The 12,588-nt window shown below is 48.4% G+C and overlaps 1 protein-coding gene across 1 annotated transcript; it reads left to right on the forward strand.

Annotated features, from left to right (window-relative positions):
• The first annotated feature begins 3,622 nt into the window (after positions 1 to 3,622).
• SDS (serine dehydratase) lies at positions 3,623 to 12,290 on the forward strand. The gene is made up of 7 exons (XM_061603254.1): positions 3,623 to 3,775; positions 4,597 to 4,636; positions 6,703 to 6,842; positions 7,375 to 7,466; positions 9,330 to 9,557; positions 10,277 to 10,401; positions 11,983 to 12,290. The coding sequence occupies exons 1-7, from the start codon at positions 3,623 to 3,625 to the stop codon at positions 12,288 to 12,290; spliced, it is 1,086 nt and encodes a 361-aa protein (XP_061459238.1).
• Positions 12,291 to 12,588: the final 298 nt, after the last annotated feature.

Here is a 12,588-nt window from a genome sequence, read left to right on the forward strand (position 1 = left end):
GACATGAGTGGACCCTGCACTTCTGAAGTTGTCGCTACTGTACTGTTCATTTACATTTATATCCCACCTTTCCTCCGAAGAGCTCAGGTGGCTTACACAGTTCTCCCCCTCCCCACTGCATCCTCACAACAACCCTGTGAGGTCAGTTAGCCTGCGAGACGGTGACTGGCCCAAGGTCACCCAGTGGCCTTCTTCACGACCGGACAGGGATTTAAACCCCGGTTTCCCAGTTCCTTGTCCAACCCTCCAACCACTGTTGTTTTGAAAACCATCTTAGTGAGGCTTTCCTGCACAGCTGTGCTATCAAAGAAAGGCCGGCGACGTGGCATGTAATTGCTTTAATTGCTTTTATAGATGTCTGTGTGAAGTTTTGGTAGGTGGATTTCATTGTATTGTGAAATCGCTTCGACATCGGAAGCAATTCATAAATGAAATCAATACTAGTACTAATCATAAAATTAATGAAAAGAAGTCAGGGGGTGTGTGTGTGTATGTGTAAGACAGCACCCTGTCTCTTTATCTGCTGGGGTCAATGTGTTTCACACACACACACACACACACACACACACACACACACACACACACACCTAATGAGCGCCTCATCATTCATTCCAGACCCGGCTCACCAACCTGGTTTGAGCCAGTTCTGGACCTGGAGTGAAGGGGCCCTTTGTCTGAGGCAATCAGCCCAGCCTGCCTGTCCCCCCCCCCACGCTTCCTCCACCAGCCAGCCTCGTCTGTCTCTCTCCCCTTCTGGAGTGACTGAAATGGGTTTTCCCCCTTTTGCAATGCATCCCCACCCACCCACTCGACCCGGTTTTCCTCCGGTCAACCTCCTCCTGTTTGCTATTGATTCTGCTTCTTTTCCTTTAGCAGGAATCTCTGGTTAGAGGAGAGGAAAAGAGGGATGACCTCAGAGGCCTGGGGGGGTGCGGGGGCTGCCCTGCTTCCTCCCATAATTGGCCACCGAGCCAAGGCCACTGGCTTATAAAGTGGGGCTGAGAGAGACCAGCGTACCCCAGTGAGAGCGTGGCTCCAAAGATCGGCTCGGCAAGGCCCCGCCAGGAGAAGAACAGCCCTGCAGAGTCTACCTGTGACTGCTTCCTCCTCCAAAGCACCACCACCAGCACACCACAAGCTGCCAGAGCACTTTGCAAGCCACGCTCCGAAACATCCCCCCCTGGAAGCTCAGCACGTAAGTCTGTCTCGTCAACTTGCCGGAGGCCCGTTAGACAATGCACATCATTACGATGCAATACATTGTCAACCTCCAGATAAACTGGGCTGCCGTTAGCACGGTGAGTTTGGATAATTGAGAGGGTCGGATAATCGAGGTTCAGGTAAAGCAGGCTGACTGCCATGACAGAGGGTTCCCCAGGAGGCAGGTTCCTTTTTTACCGATAGGAGCAGCTGTTGTTTCTTGAAACATAGGAAGGTACTTTGCATGGATTCGGAGTGAAATGGAGCCACAATCCCACTGCAGGATTGTAGCTCAGTGGAAGAATATTTGCTCTGTGCGCAGGAGATTCCAGGAAGGGATGCGGGAAGAAATTTGATTCAGTTTGCATTTACAGGCGAACCTGCCTAAACCACACTTTCCAAAAACAATATGCAAATTGAAACACAGCCATCCTTCAAAATTTGAACTCCGAATTTTGCAAAAATGCAGCTCTCCTGCCAAGAAATGTGTACCAAACTGCACATAACTAGGGTAAATTGTGCAAGGAAATCATGTGTTGGTGAAAATAACGTACAAAAAGGCACTGTATTCAGGGAAATCCCTTTGCAAAATTGTGCCTCTTAGGCAGAACTGCACGCAAACACATGTGTGTGAGGAGACAGTCACGCTAAAAAGCTGACGCATTTTCATGAGGGCTATTTTTTTTTTTAAGCAAGCTGATGTGGAAATGTTTAGAACTGAATGTAAGAGTAGAAAAAACGAGAATCCAAAATGGACAGATTTGCCCACCCCTGTTCCAGGGTCAATCCCTGGCAACTCTGGTTATAAGAATCAGGAGATGGATGACAGAGAAGACCGGCTGAGACCCTGTAGAGCCACTCCCTGTCAGAGTGGACAGTACGGGGTTTGATGGACACTCTGACCTGGTGTTAGGGAGCATCTTCTATCCAGGATTCTCAGGCTAAGGAAAACTCCCCATGGTTTCAGCCAGAGATCTTTCTCAGTGGGCAGAGCATCTGCCTTGGAAGCAGAAGGTCCCAAGTTCAATCCCCAATGGCATCCCCAGGTAGGGCTGGGAGAGACCCTTGCCTGGAACCCCGGAGAGTCCCTGCCAGTCAGTGTAGACAGTCCTGAGCTAGATGGGCCAATGGTCTGACTCAGTATAAGGCAGCCTCCTGTGTTCCTATGTTCCTGCTGTATGAATGGCATGTGCTGGGTCCGCCTATCCATCACTCTGCAACAGTCCCTGATAGTCAGAAACGCGCAAGAAAAAGCTCTAAGCCTTTGCTTGCCCTAGGCGTCAGGAAATGGGGATAGACTGCCTCTGAATGCAGAGGCTTTGTGTGTGTGTTTTTATGGCAATGTCTAGGAGCTGCTGATCGGCCTGTCCCCTCTTGAATTACATCTGGGGGGGGAAGTGGGGGCATCCAAGTTTATAGGATGACTTAGGCACTTCTGATCCTTACAGAGTGGGGGGGAGAAGATTTCTCCACGCTGCCCTGGCCCCCAGTGGGCTGGTGCATGAGACGTCAACCTCCGCTGGTGATTTCTCTTTATGAGACTGCCAAATGGCAACTCTGAAATGGAGCTGCACAGACCAGCTGGAGCTGCCTGACTGGGAGGGTGGAAAGGGGCTGGACACAGCTCCCCACTCCCCCAGGCCTGGACAGCTCCGAAGGATAGAATGTCGTCTTCCTTTCAAGAGCTATGTGCGTACGCCAGGCCAGCTGTTCGATCAGGAACTGCATGCACACCACCCATTAGTATTGTTCTGGGTAAGGGACAGCATGGAGAGCAGCCTGGCCCTCCTCACTGAGAGAGTAACCAAGGCAAGAAGATACGTGCTGTTTCCATGGCCGTTTCTCATATGGGCCAACTTTTGCCCATCTTTCTGACCATGCCCCCGCCCATCATTTCTGCTTTTCCCCCCCTTTTCTTTTAAAGAGGCCATTCATCCTCCCATCATTTCTGCATCTAAATGTTTTTACCCATTTGGCTTCCAGTCACATTAGCAGATGAAGATCAAAGATGGGGACCAGGGTATGGTCTGAAGACACATGAGGCCACCATCCTGCTGAAGCGAAGCAGGTCTGGTTCTGGTCAGTGCCTGGATGGGAGACCACCTGGGAACCACATGCATGCCTCCTTGGGTTGTGTGATGAAAGGAAGGCAGGATATAAAGAAATAAATGGAGATATTTTTTTGTTTTTGTTTTATTTATTATGAAATTGAAGAAGGACTGTTGCTCAGTGGCTATCTGCTTTGCACGCAGAATGTCTTGGGCCAGCCTTTAATCCAAATGATGTGGCAATAAAAATACTCTGAGTATTTAGTCCAACAATGCTGTCTTGGAGAAGCAATACATTCTTCTTCTTCTTCTTTCCCCTTCGTTCATTGATGGTCTCCTGGATCTAATCACCATTCTACCCTCAGCCTCCCACAATGCCACCTACCAAGACTCTCCATGTGAACACTCCGCTGCGGGTCAGCGTCCCCCTCTCCAAGTTGGCTGGCACCAAGGTCTACCTGAAGCTCGACAGCGCCCAGCCCACAGGATCCTTTAAGATACGAGGCATTGGGAACTTCTGCAAAACGGTACGGACAGGAGAAAGCTATATGGGGAGGGAACATAGCCCAGGGGTAGAGCATTTGCCTTGCATGCAGAAGGTCCGGGTTCAATCCCCGGCCTCTCCAGCAGCTCTTGCCTAAAACCCTACACAGCTGCTGCCGGTCAGTGTAAATAAACAATACTGAGCTAGGTGGACCAGTTATCTGACTCAGCGATAGGCACATTCCTGTGTAAAACAAACCATAATGAGGAAGTCATCACTGATTTTTCTCTGATGCACCTTTGATTTGATCTAGCAGAGTTCTTGCATTCTGCAAATGTTCATTATGAGGTCAAGGTACATAAGCCCTAAGACGAGAGACGGAAAGAACTGGGCACATTTAGCCTTGAGAAGAGAAGACTGAGGGGAGATATGGTAGCACTCTTCAAGTACTTGAAAGGTTGTCACACAGAGGAGGGCCAGGATCTCTTCTCGATCATCCCAGAGTGCAAGACAGAGAATAATGGGCTCAAGCTGCAGGAAGCCAGATTTCGACTGAACATCAGGAACCCCTTTGTAACTATTAGAGCGGTACGACAATGGAACCAAGTACCTAGGGAGGTGGTGGGCTCTCCAACACTAGAGGCCTTGAAGAGGCAGCTGGACAGCCACCTGCCAGGGATGCTTTAAACTGGATTCCTGCATCGAGCAGGGGGTTGGACTAGATGGCTTTATAGGCCCCTTCCAACTCTACCATTCTATGATTTTATGATAAGCTAGCCCAGATGTACCTCCAAAGAACATTGGTGTTTTTTTGCTATGGGACTAAGATGGCTCCTGTTCACTCCTCTTTTTCTGCTTTCACAGTGGGCCGAACGAGGCTGCATGCGCTTTGTCAGCTCCTCAGGTAAAACGCTACCCCATGAACACTGCCAGGTCCAGGTGTGGGGGAGCCTCTGTCAGCTTTTGTTGCATCTGTGCCAACCTACAAGGCGGGCATAGGATAGTATTCTTATAACACCCCTGCGAGGTAGTCCCATGTTGAAGAATAGTGAGCCGAAACTAGGGAGGAGGGAGAAATTATATCCAGTTTGCATTTAAAGGTGAATCTCCTGAATTTACACTTTCTGAATCAATACAAGAGCCAAAACACAGCCAGCCTTTGAACTTTGCACTTTTCTGAAGTTTGCAGTGCAGTTCTCTGACCAGGTAACTTGCACTAAAATGCATACGCTGCTGTAATGAGTGCATAAACATGCATATGTTAGTGAAAACGAGATGCAAAAATGTGTATATTAGGCAAAATGGCATTTTTTTTAAAAAAAACCCTTGCATATATTAGGAGAAAATTCACACTAAAATGTTCATGAGGACTTTTGAAAAACTGTTTCGCAAACAAATGTGGAAATGTGGAGAACCGAATTTAAACCTGGGAAAACTGACAAATTGAGAGAAAGCAAAATCAAAAGATTTGCCCGTCCCTAGACTGAGGCAAGGTTGCTTCCTTGAGACTGCCTACTGAGTTAATGGCACAGTCAAGATTTATAAACTGAGGCTTCTGGCTCAGTTTTGTTCCGCTTCAGCCTGTCCATAATTACCTGGGCATAAATCTTTGTGTTCAATATCACTGACACTCTTGTGTTCTTCTCTCTCCCTGACTACCAATACACTTATCCCACTAATATACCACAGTCACGGCTTCCCCCAAAGAATCCTGGGAAGTGTCATTTGGGAAGGGTGCTGAGGGTTGTTATGAGAGATTCTTATTCCCATCACAGAGCTTTGCAGAAAAAGTGCATGCAAAGGGTTCATTGTTCAATGAATTTCTACTTAGAGTAAATGGAAATGGACTGCCTTCAGATCCTGACTTATGGCGACCCTATGAATAGGGATTTCCTGGTAAGCGGTATTCACAGGAGGTTGACCATTGCCTCCCTCTGAGGCTAGTCCTCCCTAGCTGGCGAGGGCCTGCTCAGCTTGCCACAGCTGCACAAGCCAGCCCCTTCCTTGGCCGCAACTGCCAGCTGGGGGGCAACTGGGCTCCTTGGGACTATGCAGCTTGCCCACGGCTGCACAGGCAGCAGCGCACGTAACCCCTGAGCCACTCCCTGTGGGGTGATCTTTAGCTGGCCCTTGACACCCAGGAGACACGAGTGGGGATTTGAACTCACAGACTCTGGACTCCCAGCCAGGCTCTCCTCCTCACTGTGCTACACCAGCCATCTACCGATGGTAAACCCATTGAAATTAATGGACTTACTTTAGACATGTCCAGTATTTGACTGGGTAGTTCTAACATTGGATAAGTGCTTATTAGGAGAAATTAACACTAAAATGCTAATGAATTTTCATGACTTTTTAAAAAAAATTGCTCCTGTGTTCTATCTCCACTGCCGAAAGCAGTATCTCTAAAAGCCAATTGCTGGAGATCACTGGTGGGGAGAGTTGCTGTTGCGTTCAGGTCCTGCTTGTGGGCTTCCCAGAGGCATCTGGCTGGCCTCTTTGAGGAAAGCATGATGGACCAGATGGGCCATTGGCCTGATCCAGCCGGGCTCTTCTGATGTTCTTGGGTTCTCCATGCAAACAAGTTGAAAGGAAGGCTCAATAAGCAGTGGTTGTAATATAACCTCTGTGCCAATTGTGGGCAAATGAACAGGATGAATTCTTGATAAACAGATTTTCTAGAAGAGTCCTCATCCCCAGTCTCACCCATCTGCAATATGGAATATTATAACAATACATGCCTACCTTACACGGTTGTGGTAAGGATTAAAAGTAGATAATGCAAGTCAAGTGCTTTGAACTCTTGAAAGCATTATTCAGATGCTAAATGTTGTCAGCTCTACATTTGTTATATTTCTATTCTTTCCCCCACACCCACACACTTAGTCTTGTATGTCTTGGGCAGGTGAGGAGGGGAGGCAATCATCATGAGGTCTAGTGTCATGTAGTGGCAAATGGGCTTCCTTTCAGGGGGAAACGCCGGCCTTGCAGCTGCCTACTCTGCCAGAATGTTGGGGATCCCAGCTACCATCTACGTGCCCAAATCTACTCCCCCGTTCACCGTAGAGCGTCTAAAAGATGAAGGAGGCACTGTGTGCGTGGTGGGAGAGGTAGGTGTGAGCAGGGAGTGGAGTAAAGGGACAAAGATCTCTGGATTCACCTTAAATCCATTTCCTGGGTGATCACAGCAGAATGAATAAAGGAGCCCTTTAAAAAAAAATCATCCATCTTTCTTAGGGTCTAAGACTAGCTGTGGGCACACTAGTCACTTCAAAAGCAGCAGGAATGGTTTCTCTGGCTGTGTTTTGAAGTGACTCTGCCACCTCCCTTCCCCACTGCTGACTGTCAGGACTGTGCAAGCAAAGTGTTGGGCCAATCACTGTCTCAGCCTGAGCCTACGGCCAAGCGTTTCCATTGGCCACACCTGGAGGGGCAACGGGTTGATCTACCAATCCGTTGCAAAATCTGTCTGAAGCTGATTTTTTTTTTAAAAGCACTCAAGCTGATCCAATCAGGTTTTAGAGTAAAAAAGTTTGACTAGCATCATGTGGCCCATTTTCAGAAAACAGAGGTGAGACGCACTGGAACCGGCAGAACAGTAAGTGTGTCTCTACCCTAATAAAGTGACTTTCTTTCCTCCAGATTCTGGATGAAAGCATAAAAGCAGCCAAGGAGCTGGTAAAGAACAACCCCAAATGGGTCTATGTGCCTCCATTTGATGACCCTCTCATCTGGTAAGTGGCCCCCAAATCAGGAAGGGTAAAGATGAGACAGGACCTTTTAAAAATATGAGACGCAAAGCTTAACTATTTGTTGTTGTTGATGATGAACCTTCTTCCCTCTGTCACTAGGCATGGGGGAGAAATTCAGTTCAGTTCACATTTAAGTGTATATTGTACCTAATTAGTAATGTGTGAAAAGAAACGCGATTGTCTTCAAAATTCGTGCTTCTCTGGATTTTGTGATGTCATTCTCCAGCCAAAGAATATGTACAAAAATGCCTGTGTTATGGGAGAGTGTACATGCAAGTGCACGCAATCATGAAAATCATGTTCAAAGATGTATTATATTAGGGGGGAAGGCTTGCAAAAATGTGCACATTAGGTAGAATTGCATATGAAAAAGTGTATATTAGGAGCATTTAAATGCTGAGGAATTTTCATGAGGCTTTTTTAAAAAAAACATTGTCAAACTGATGCATTTATGTGGAAAACTGAACTTAAGATTGGAAAAATTAGACACGGAGAGATAGCAAAATGGACAAATGTGTCCTCTATAGCAGCCTTTCCCAACCAGTGTGCCTCCAGATGTTGTTGGACCACAACTCCCATCAGCCTCAGCCAGCATTGCCAATGGTCAGGAAAGATGGGAATTGTGGTCCCACAACATCTGGAGGCACACTGGTTGGGAAAGGCTGCTCTATAGTATCATAGAGCTGGAAGCCTATAAAGCCATCAAGTTCAACCACCTGTTCAACGCAATCCAATTTAAAGCATCCCAAGAGGTGCCTGTCCAGCTACCTCTTGAAGGCTCCAGTGATGGAGAGCCCACCACCTCCCTAGGTCATTGGTTTCATTGTCATACCGCTCTAACATTTAGGACATTTTTCCTGATGTTCAGCCGAAATCTGGCTTCTGTAACTTGAGTCCATTATTCTGTTGGAAGATTGAGAAGAGATCCTGGCCCTCCTTTGTGTGGCAACCTTTTAAGTGTTTGAAGAGTGCTATCGTATCTCCCCTCAGTCTTCTCTTCTCCAGGCTAAACATGCCTAGTTCTTTCAGTCTCTCCTCACAGGGCTTTTTTTCCAGCCATTTTCCAAACTGCCATTTTATATTATTACTATGGTTACTATTATAAGAGTGGAAGACATTATTCATTACATGCCAATCTGCTCTTTGTATAGAAACCCAAGAGAGAGGTTCTTGAAACCCTTGCTGACGTATGGACGTAGGAATGTCCTTGCAGAAACGGTTCATTTTCTTTTGAGTGACACCAATGGCTGTGTGACACATAAAGCGGCTCTCTTTGCCTTGTCAGCAAAAAAGATTAGGAAGAGAGAATTAATCAAAAAACTGTCTTGGAGATTCAGAGTTTTTAGTTGCAGCTGAGTTTGCCTATGGTGATTTACCTGTATTACTTTCTAATGTTCAAAATATTACTTTCTGTACTCGTGTATATTTTAATGTATTTGTCATGGCCTTTGGCTAGTACAATAAACTATTTTTTTATATACCACTTAATGCTCAAGTGGCTTCTAAGTGGTTTACAAAACATAAAAGCCAATTGCATAACATTGTTAGACTACACAATAATTTAGAAATGCAGCATAATTACAACACACAATATAAAACAATCCCACTAAACTTTTAAAACATAAACAACCGTGCTTAAAATGTGCAATAAAATATATTTTCCATAAGGCTCCAGAATGTTGGTCTAGCCCCTGAGGAATGCAGGAAATGACAGAAACTTTCTGCAAAAATGGGTTTCCCAAAGAAAAGAAAAATCACACTCCCTGCCCCTGAAAATTCTGAGAAATTCCAGCTCATCTTTACTCTCCTTCTGGTTCTGACTTGATGGGTCTTCTTTCTCTGCAGGGAAGGACACATGTCCCTGGTCAGAGAGATGAAGGAGCAGATGGAGTCCAAACCTGGAGTTCTGGTCCTCTCTGTAGGGGGAGGAGGCATGCTGTGCGGAGTGATCCATGGCCTCCGTGAGGTGGGCTGGGGCGATGTGCCCATCATTGCCTTGGAAACCAGAGGAGCCCACAGCCTGAATGCTGCCTTGGAAGCTGGGAGGTTGGTGACACTTCCAAAAATTACCAGGTGAGCATATGAAATGGTTCCAGGTGACTAGAGGCAGGGACCGTAGAGGATTATCCCTTATCTAAGGGACAGAAGTCACAACTGGTAATGTGACAGTTGCCCATTGGGTCTGGCAGGGTGGAAGGCAGGGATCCCAACTGTAGGTGGAGCCAGAGCCAATGGCAGAAGGTACCAATGGATTCCACCTTTGTCGCCATCCTCCTCCCTGCTGACTTCTACAACTCAGGAAGAGGAAGTTGGCAGCCAGGGCCACCCCCGGGACTGGTAGTAAGTTACAAAGGCTGGCAGAGGACAGACTGAGGTTAGATGCTTTACGTTGCAAGAACTCTGCACTGAGCAAGGCTAGGGGTGGTCTAGATGCCCTCTGACAACCCTTTCCACCTATAATTCTATGCAGGGGTGGCTAGAGTGGGAGGTCGGAAGGCAGGGAGCCCAACAGTAGGGGGAGCCATGGCCAAAGGTAGGCAGATGTGGGGCTGGAATCAAAATGGTGGGCTACCACCAATTAGTATGTCCAAGGAGCCAGTTGAGTTGGGGGGAGGCAAGCCCAACAGCAGCACTGGCCAGCCCCAATGGGGCATACGGATTTAGTTTGCCTCTAACTGTCATGCATGAGTACGATGGCCTCCTTATCAGAGCCCAGCACGGCATCTGCCTGAGCCAAGTTAAACAAACAAATCCAGCTCACTGACAACTTTTTCTCCCCCTTCTGGGTCCAGCGTTGCTACCACTCTTGGGGCAAATACGGTGGCGGCAGAAACTCTGAAGCTGGCGCAGAAGCACCCCGTCTTTTCTGTGGTTATCACTGATCAGGAAGCAGTGGAGGCCATTGAGAGGTTTGTGGGTATGTAGTGCATTCCCAGTGCGTCCATCCTATACAACAGAGGTGCAGGATCTTTTTAAGCCAGAGGGCCACCCTACCTTCTGGGCAACCTTCCCAGGGCCACGTTGCCAATGGTGGGCGTGGCCAGAGGGAAAAGTGGACGGAGAAACAAACATGAATTTTACCTTTGTGCAGTGGGCTAGTTTCTACGCACACACAACACGCAAGTCTCTGTCCTCAAGCAAGAGGGATGATTGGAGTAGAAGGACCTGTTTCAGCCAGCCCCAAACACAAGCAGGGCCAGTGAGGGGTGTGGCCTGTTGGGAAGAGGCATGGCCTGGGGGGGAGGTCTGAGGGCTAGATCACGAGGCATAGAAGGTTGCATTTGGCCCCCGAGCCTGACCTTTCCCACTCCTGCTACTCAAATGCACTAACAGAGAACTCGTTTACCAAACCCAGATAGTCAGCGTGGCACCCTCATTGTATTGTGGGCTGCAGTTCCCATCATCCCTGACCATTGGCCATGCTGGTTGGGGCTGACGGGAAGTGGAATGCAACTTTTTACCTTGCATTTGAGTATGTGGGTCACTATCTGATGGGGCTCCTGGAACCTGGCTTGGTTCATTTTGATGAAAGTCATAAACCTTTCATGAGACAGCTGATGGCTTGGATTCTTGTCACATGCAGAATTCCTTGCACAGAGATATTAAGAGAGGTTAAATGTTCCAGTATCTTACTACACAACAGGTACGCATCCAATTTTGTATACACAGGCATTAGAAATGTAGAAATAGCTTAATAAGGTACACAGTGCCGGACACGGAATAATGGGCTCAAGTTGCAGGAAGCCAGATTTCAACTGAACATGAGGAAAAACTTCCTGTTAGAGCAATATGACAATGGGGCCAATGACCTAGGGAGGTGGTGGGCTCTCCAACAGTGGAGTCATTCAAGATGCAGCTGGACTGCCACCTGTCGGGGATGCTTTAAGTGCACTGAGCAAGGGGTTGGGCTTGATGGTCTTACAGGCCCTTCCAATCTACCCTTCTGTGATTCTAACATCTGAAGGTCACCAAATGATGGAGATGAATAAAATGATGCAGGGTGCGGAGAGAAAGAAAAAACCTCCTTCTCTCATAACGCTAGAACTCACGGTCATCCGACGAAGCTGAACGTTGGAAGATTCAGGACAGACAAAATAAATGCACTTCCTCCACACAGCGTGCAGTTAAACTATGGAGTTTGTCCCCACAGTAGGCAGTGATTGCCACCAACCTGGATGGCTTTAAAAGAGGATTAGACCAATTCATATAGGATAAGGCTGTCAACGGGCTACTAGCCATGGTGGCCATGCTCTGCCACCATAGTCGGAGACAGTGTGCTTCCGAATTCCCGTTGCTGGAAACCGCAGGAGGGGAGACGTGCCATTGCGCTCAGGTCCTGCTTGCAGGCTCTCCAGAGGCGTCTGGTTGGCCACTGCGAGAACACGATGCTGAACTAGATGGGCCACCGGCTTGATCCAGCAGGCTCCTATTTTCTGATCCAAACCTTCCAGGCCAAGCGACAGCATTAAGCAACACCTTTTCCATCCTTTGCCTGCAGATGACGAGAAGATCCTGGTGGAGCCGGCCTGTGGGGCTGCCTTGACCGCAGTCTACAGTGGGGTGTCGAAAAGGCTGCAAGCGGAAGGCAAGCTGAACCCCCAGCTGGACTCCCTGGTGGTTATCGTGTGCGGCGGCAACCACATCACGCTGGCGCAACTGCAGCGCCTCAAGGAGCAGCTGGGCGTCCAGAGCGCCGAGGACCAAAGGGAGCACGGCTTCAGGGAATGCCAGGTTGCCATGGTGGCGTGGAAGAACCAGGGCAACGGGGGAGCTTGCGCATGCTGGGAATCAGCGGGCACTGATTAAAATGCAGAAGCACTTCACCCACCCTACTCTCTCTCAGCTCTTGTGTTCACACACAGCAGGAGTGGGCTGGTGGGAACAACAGTGCGCATGCTCGGGTGCCTCAGGGTTTGGTCCGATCACCAGCAGAAGCCCAGGGGCCCCAGGAGACCCTAGGGTTGGCCACTGCCAGGAGATGCTGGGAGCCTTCGGTTAGGTTGCCCCCGTGCGGCAAGCCCGTGGGCGGCATGTTTCAGCCTCTGCACAGGCAGTTTAGGGTTCTCGGGGCTCTGGACTGACTCTGCCCACCCAGGGCTGATGA

The sequence above is a fragment of the Rhineura floridana genome, chromosome 19, assembly GCF_030035675.1.
Source record: "Rhineura floridana isolate rRhiFlo1 chromosome 19, rRhiFlo1.hap2, whole genome shotgun sequence".
In the NCBI taxonomy this organism is placed as follows: Eukaryota; Metazoa; Chordata; class Lepidosauria; order Squamata; family Rhineuridae; genus Rhineura; species Rhineura floridana.

Excerpts from the sequence above, each read along its gene's own strand:
- SDS (XM_061603254.1), top strand. The coding sequence starts at position 3,623 with ATGCCACCTACCAAGACTCTCCATGTGAACACTCCGCTGCGGGTCAGC. Across the intron at positions 3,776-4,596 it reads TTGGGAACTTCTGCAAAACG|TGGGCCGAACGAGGCTGCAT; the intron begins GTACGGACAGGA and ends CTGCTTTCACAG. Across the intron at positions 9,558-10,276 it reads ACACTTCCAAAAATTACCAG|CGTTGCTACCACTCTTGGGG; the intron begins GTGAGCATATGA and ends TTCTGGGTCCAG.